The sequence below is a fragment of the Chenopodium album genome, chromosome 15 (genome assembly GCF_948465745.1).
Source record: "Chenopodium album chromosome 15, dcCheAlbu1.1, whole genome shotgun sequence".
In the NCBI taxonomy this organism is placed as follows: domain Eukaryota; kingdom Viridiplantae; phylum Streptophyta; class Magnoliopsida; order Caryophyllales; family Amaranthaceae; genus Chenopodium; species Chenopodium album.
In genome coordinates, this window is record NC_137848.1 from 22,423,238 (window position 1) to 22,429,952 (window position 6,715).

Genomic DNA, 6,715 nt, shown 5'->3' on the forward strand with positions numbered 1-6,715 from the left:
TGTTGGAATGACATAGTGAGGCTTATGACCAACAAACATATCCATAGCATACTGGCCCAAATAATGAGCTAGCTGGTCGCACTCCCTAGGAATATGGTTGAAAATGATTACCAAGTCCTTGTTTAACAGCAGCCTTCCTATGTCAATGATTACAGCAGCTAGTTCATGATGAGTATTGTCAGCCTCCTTATCCATCAGAGAAGTTACAGCCTTGGCATCAGTTTCCACCTCCAGATACTTAACTGGGAATGCTCTTGCATAATGCCCTTGTAGACTTATATATATATGTATATATTGTAGACTTATATAATTCTCTTTATCCAAATTGATATGTCAATTTTTTATCTAGAGGTATCAAAGTTGATATGTTATACATATCTACTTCTAATAATATTGACTAAAATAAAACAATCTCGTCCCTAAACTTATATCTTTCTCTATAAATGTCCATTATCTCCCGGTACAATAATATATATCACCCCACGGCACAAATGGTAATTGATGGTAATGAAAGTTTTAGATGAAAGTAATTCATTTGGGATTCAAACTGGCCAATACAATTTACATCAAAATAAAGGCAAAAATGTAAAATAGGATCCAAATGAAGGGAATTTGCATCAAACAAAGGTAAGTCGTGGCATAAATGCCACTCAATCACTCATCACATACCTCTCCCATTTATAGTTTCTAGAATTTCAAAATTTGTTACAACAGAAATTTGAGGAATATAGTTGGTATTCCTTACATTAGTCCCATACTTTGTTTAGTGGAAATCGGAAAAAAAATTGATCCTCATAACATGTGATACGGCCACCAGAAAAATCCCTTTTTACTTATATTGGGCCATACAATACTTGGAGATTTTAGGCTGCCTTTAAAAGCCAACCTGTTTTTAGGTGTTACCATTACAATTGAGGACTTTTTTGAACCAAATACGAAAAAACCAAACCTTAAGCTGATGTATAATGCAGAAATATATCAAAAGGGCAAAGCAAACAATGAAAAGAGGAAAGAACGCATTTACATTTTATGGTAGTCATGATTATCTACTACTGTCAAAATTTATATACAACATATATAGCTGGGATTTAGACACCCAAGCTTTCATGGTGTTCTACAATCTTAAAGACGCGAAATAGAAAGATACGAGCAATATGGAAAGTATTATAGTTCACTGAACAACCCTTAGAATAGAGCTAGACTACCATTGGGCCGTTACATTCTTACAAATATCCTAACATCCTAAAATAGTCTAATACATTCACATCCTAGTTTGGAATTTAAGCATTATGAAATAGTGAAAAGAATTTCACCTAAAAAAAATTGAAATGAGAAGCGAAAAAAAATATAGCAATATTATACAGCTATGGCATAGAGGATTGATAGGTGTGTTATAAGGACCATAACACTAATTAGCACACTTGTAACTCCACCTAGAGAAGTGGAGATGATAGGTATGTTATTACAAATTTCCATGGTAATTTGCAAATTCAGCGTCTTGGACTGAGTGAAGGGAACGCTGGGATCGACTGCAGGATCAGCTTACGGCTGCTCTGGCTGCTCCTATGTCCGAAGGTCTGTCCATTGGCATGGTGAGGAGGAGAGATCCTCTTACTGTTTGGAGACAAAGTCTTTAAACCACTGCTGGGAGGACTACAGTTTTGAAGAACTGTAGGAATGTCATCTGCTACACTTTTAAAATGCTTCTCAGGCCTGGATAATGTTCGAAGAAATGTTGATCTTCCTGGTCCATCAACTTGGTGCAGACCTGAGGATGAAGTAACCATTCCTAAGGAAGATCTTGGCGGCTTTCCCTTTGAGGACACTGAAACTGATTGCCTGTCACATAGAAAATCGCCAAATAAGCCTTCAGATAAAGTTTTACAGTTCATTGTTGCAGTGTCGGGTTGTATTATGATTAAGAATATCATACCTGAAAAGCCTTGATGGTGTCATTGGGATGGCGAATTCAGAATGTTGGTCTTCATCATTATGGAATGCATGTATATCTGAACTTTTATCCTGCATGGATTTCTCAGAGGCTTGTATCTTTTCCATTTCTGCTTCTGTGCCAATCAGATTGGACCCTGCAATGAGTTAACATCCGACATGGTCAATCAATTAATCCCATTAGCAAATGGTGAAAGTCTAATATATGGTGAGCAAAATTGTAGGCATAGAATGATCCAACTCACCATCTTTTCTACCAAATGCATTTTTACACCCCTCACATCTGCAATTGATGGAGCATCCAACACCGCCCTATCACAGTAAAAGAAATGGTTTTATATGATTTTGCATTATTGCATTTGAGGACTGAACAGACATCTAAAGAGGAGAAGGACTGAAGGGGCAAACCTGATAACATTCACAATATTTTTTCAGACAATTTGACTTCTTGCAGTTGCATCCTCGCTTGTGACGGGCTGATGCTGGAGTTCGGGTTGTATCTTCCTGTTAAGTAGTAGTTTTAATTGAGTCAAAAAAGAGGCTAGGTAAAAAAGTGGAGCTAGGTTTTCTTCTTTTTAAATATTTCCTTACCCCGACCTCTTGAGCTGAATCTGCAGTCCTGATCACTTTGGGAGCGAATGCTAGTGGGTTACGAGATTCAATCTGCTTACGAGTTGCAAGAACTGTTTCTTCATGAATGGGCTTGTTGAAGCAGTCTTGACAGGAACATGGCTCAACACAATAAACACCAGCCGCAAAGCATTCACAATAGCTGCATTCATAAAGAGAAGTCAAACCAAAAGATCATACGAGTTGCTTGCTAAAGCAAGATGATCCAAGCATTATTGGGTTGTTTCAACAATACAATTCAAATTCTTCCTCTTAAAGCACATTACCATACAAAATTTCTAAGACTTCTAATACAATATAAGGCTTTGTAGAAGCCAAATATGTCTTATAAGTAATGCAGTGTCATGCATAATACAAACTTCCATCAACACATACTCATCCAATTTCTTAATTCTAACCAACACAAGAAATGAACAACTTACAGCTTCAAGCACTTTGATTTTTTACAATTGCAACGTTTACACGACGACTCCCCTTCCCCAATAGTCTCAAATTTGCGCCTGTAACAATACATACAACACCAGTCAGAAAATTCATGCTTTAATGGAAAGCCTGTCAAGCAATTATGCTACTAGAAATCAAAAGTTAACTATACTTGCCTCTTTTTCTTTGGACTATTTGTATTTAAGTCCTCAGTAGCTGCATACACTGATGCTTGAGAAGAATCTTCTGCCATTTCAACTATATTTTCAGCAGGACCAACATCTTCTCTTAAAGAAGTTAAGGAGTTCATAAGAGGATCCTGTGTATTTGTAGAAAGCAACTCTTGATTGGAGATTCCGCTGCCCTTCGAAACTCCTGCCAGTGCATTTAAATGCAGGCCAATACCTGGCATAATGCGTTTTGCAGGATCAACCCTGGGCGTGATGGGCTGCCTGTTGGAGGATGGAGGATTTTCCTCATTTGGTAAAGAAGCCATAGAGTTGGAGAAAAGAACACTATCTATACTCCTTTTCGTTCTAGGTATTTCGAAGGTAAGGCATCGCCGTCGTAATCCCCTATGAATATTACTGAAAGGCTGCAAGTTCAAAACAGGACTACGCTCAATAGAAGTTCTCCATATACTCCTTTAAAAAGAAAAAGGTTTTGAAAGCACTAAAAAACAACACTTTAATTCTCTATGCAAGTATAAAGAGTGACAATCACACAGAAAAAGGTAGTATGATTATATGAGCAAATCTACAATCAAAGTTGCAAGGACATCACTGTTTTAAAATTCGATTTCAGGCTAGAAAATTCTGTAAAACCTTATATAATCCACCAAATCTGAGCCAAATACAAGATCAAAGACAAAGTTATGCATCCAAATAGGCATTGTAAACAGATCCAGATGTCAGAATAGAGAGCATGTAAAACATTATAAAGGTGCATGCAAACAAAGTCCAGAAAAACACAAAGCATATGTTTAAAGCAGATAAGGATAAGGGGGGCTTTATCACCTGCTTTCCTGGTTTTTCACCAGAAAATAATTCATTGACAGAGGCACTTTCCAAATTCTCTGATGGCTGGTCTATTTGATTCATCTCGGTTGCCTCTGTGGGTTGAGTTGATTGTTCTCTAGTTTCATGTGCTTCATGACAACTAGCAGAACCAACTTGAAGCGAAGTTTGCAGATCATATGCCTGCTCAGATGGAAAGCGTGCCAAAAGAGACGCGAAAACATTTGTTTCTTCTTCTTGTGATTTTGGCAATGACCCTTTTGAAGTTTCTGTAACATTAGGTGAATCAAATATAAAAAGGTCACTACTACCAGATATCAGGCTCTGCCAATCACATCCTTCCTCTTCGTTATCATGGTTCGTCTCCTTAGCATTCGATTCTGTCTCAAAGGAACCTCTAACAGAAGGCTCCTGGATAAACTGAATAAGGGCTGCTGATGTGTCTGGCTCACTTCTTGTTTCATTGCCAGAGGAATTCAGTGCCTCACAGTGGCGAGGACTTCCACTGTCATATTTAAGTTCCCTTGGCAGCTCGGCTGCACAGTCTGATGCATCTTCGAGTGGCTTGGCAGAACCTTCACCACCATCACCTCTAATTTGTACATTTGGCAGACTTTCAGGGTGATGCTCCGTGCTGCCGTCTTCTTCTGTGATAGAGTCTTTGTTTCCTTCATCTATTGACAGCTGATGTCTAGCGAGATCTGAAACCAGATGCCTTTGACAACAAACAAAGATAAAATACCATGTCAAAAACAGATGAAAATTTAAACATTATGATGTTACTGAAACAAAGGCCTTAAAATGTACGTTAACCATACCTTCTTAAGAACTTATTATCCTTCTGAAAGCTCACATGGGGTGAAGTAAATACTGATGGAGGTGAGGTAAAACTAAGCGAGCCAAATGTCTGAGAAACGTGAATCGTCTTCGTTGGGTTGATAGGAGACAAGCTGTTGATAAAGTTGGAAAAAGGAGACTCCTGCATTGAAGGGAAATGCATACAATTACATCAAACAATTACTCAAAAGAGAGAGCCTTGCATCACATAAATAGCATGAAATCTGCAAAGTATTACTACTGAACTAACAATCTTTGCACAAAATTCATCAATATAGTTAGAAACTTAAAGATCATAAACCCTCAATAACAAAATCAAGTAGGCATTAGAAAGATTTTTTTTTTTTTTTTTTTTTTTTTTTTTTGGAAAAACCCCATAAACCTCGAATGTTTTTTGTATTTTTTTTCTTTGATGCAAAGAGAGTCGCAAACGACAATGATGTAGATGACATTTGATCCTATCATTACAAATGATAAATTGTATACTCAAAACATGGTTCAAAAATTAGGACCTAAAATCAACTCACAAAAAAATGTGTTTCAATTAAACATACACACTCGAAGTACTTTACTAAAATTTTCCGATAAACCAAATAATAATTACAACAAACCAAAAAAAAATTGTAAATAATCAAAAGACTACAATGTATCTAAATAAGAGCAAAAAAACAGGAATTTGTGATTTACCATAAACCCCAATGTGAAATCAGGGTATTAAGGAAAACCAAAAAATCCCATAAACTGCAACAAAATAAATCGATCAAAACAAGGAAAACCCTCAAAAAATCATAAAATTATTGAAAAAAAACCAAACCCTTAAAAAAAATTGAATCAGAGACATGCAAATTGAAACGAAAATCAAGTCAACGACATTACAAACCCAAAAAAACCAACTTTATCACAAAATTAACAACAAAACAGGCTAAAAACGGAGTAAATTTGAGAAAAATAACCTCAAATTTAGAAACGGGTGTTCCGATCTGATTCCTTTCAGGAGTGTCCATGTTCGCAACTCATACATACAAAAAAAAAATCAAAACCAAAATCAAAAGCCTATTGTATACTTAGATTATTTTTTTGTATCGAAAACAAAAAATCCGAAAAATAAATTGTATTGTTATTGCGAGGGGATTATAGTTGTGAAAAATGGTAAAGGAGAAATGAAGTAAAGTGAAGGAGGAGAGAGAGAAAGAATGAGTGAGATTTGAAGGGAGGAAGGAGCGGGAAAGAGATTTTCTCGTGCTGATAACCCGACCCTACCCTTACCCACCGTAGAATACTACTAGTCGTAGAATTTTATTTATTTTTTTAGAAATTTATTTTCTTAAATAAAAATAAATAAATAAATAAAAAGTGTATAAAAAGACATTGTAAGTAGACCTGGCAATCCTGACCCAGACCCGATAATCCGACCCAAACAACACAACCCATGATCCGAAATTGACCCAAAAATATTGACCCAAAAATGACCCAAAATTCGAAATTGACCTTACCCGACCCGAAAATGGAGTTGACCCGATCCTGACCCGACACCAGAACTGACCCGATCCGAAGTTGATCCGATCCAAAATTGACCCGAACAAACCCGATACCTGAAATTGACCCGAACAAACCTGATACCCGAAATGTCCTGAACTTAAATTACCTTATAATTGAACTTAAATTATCTTGTACCAAAAATAACTTAAATTGTTCATCTTTAATCGTAGATAAGCTCATAAACTGAATTGGTAGTGTTGTTATAACAAGAACAAAATATATACAGCGTATAAAATTATTGATTTGAGCTTGATTCACAAATGAAACAACTCGAACATGACCTGAACAGATTTTGACCTGACCCGAAGATATTTGACCCG

General features: G+C 36.5%; 1 protein-coding gene across 1 annotated transcript; it reads right to left on the bottom strand.

The window, feature by feature from the left end:
• Positions 1-1,109: 1,109 nt before the first annotated feature.
• LOC145582085 (protein tesmin/TSO1-like CXC 2) lies at positions 1,110-6,042 on the bottom strand. The gene is made up of 10 exons (XM_081639114.1): positions 5,810-6,042; positions 4,838-4,998; positions 4,020-4,734; positions 3,180-3,598; positions 3,003-3,080; positions 2,542-2,722; positions 2,359-2,454; positions 2,196-2,262; positions 1,934-2,087; positions 1,110-1,839 (listed from the first exon to the last, which is right to left on the bottom strand). The coding sequence occupies exons 1-10, from the start codon at positions 5,858-5,860 to the stop codon at positions 1,491-1,493; spliced, it is 2,271 nt and encodes a 756-aa protein (XP_081495240.1). The 5' UTR covers positions 5,861-6,042; the 3' UTR covers positions 1,110-1,490.
• Between the last annotated feature and the right edge of the window lie 673 nt (positions 6,043-6,715).

Bases quoted from the DNA above. Each gene is read 5' to 3' on its own strand.
- LOC145582085 (XM_081639114.1), bottom strand. From the start codon at position 5,860: ATGGACACTCCTGAAAGGAATCAGATCGGAACACCCGTTTCTAAATTT. The intron at 4,735-4,837 runs GTATGGTTAACG...TTGTTGTCAAAG, and splicing joins GATAATAAGTTCTTAAGAAG to GCATCTGGTTTCAGATCTCG. The intron at 2,263-2,358 runs GTTTGCCCCTTC...TTACTGTGATAG, and splicing joins AATATTGTGAATGTTATCAG to GGCGGTGTTGGATGCTCCAT.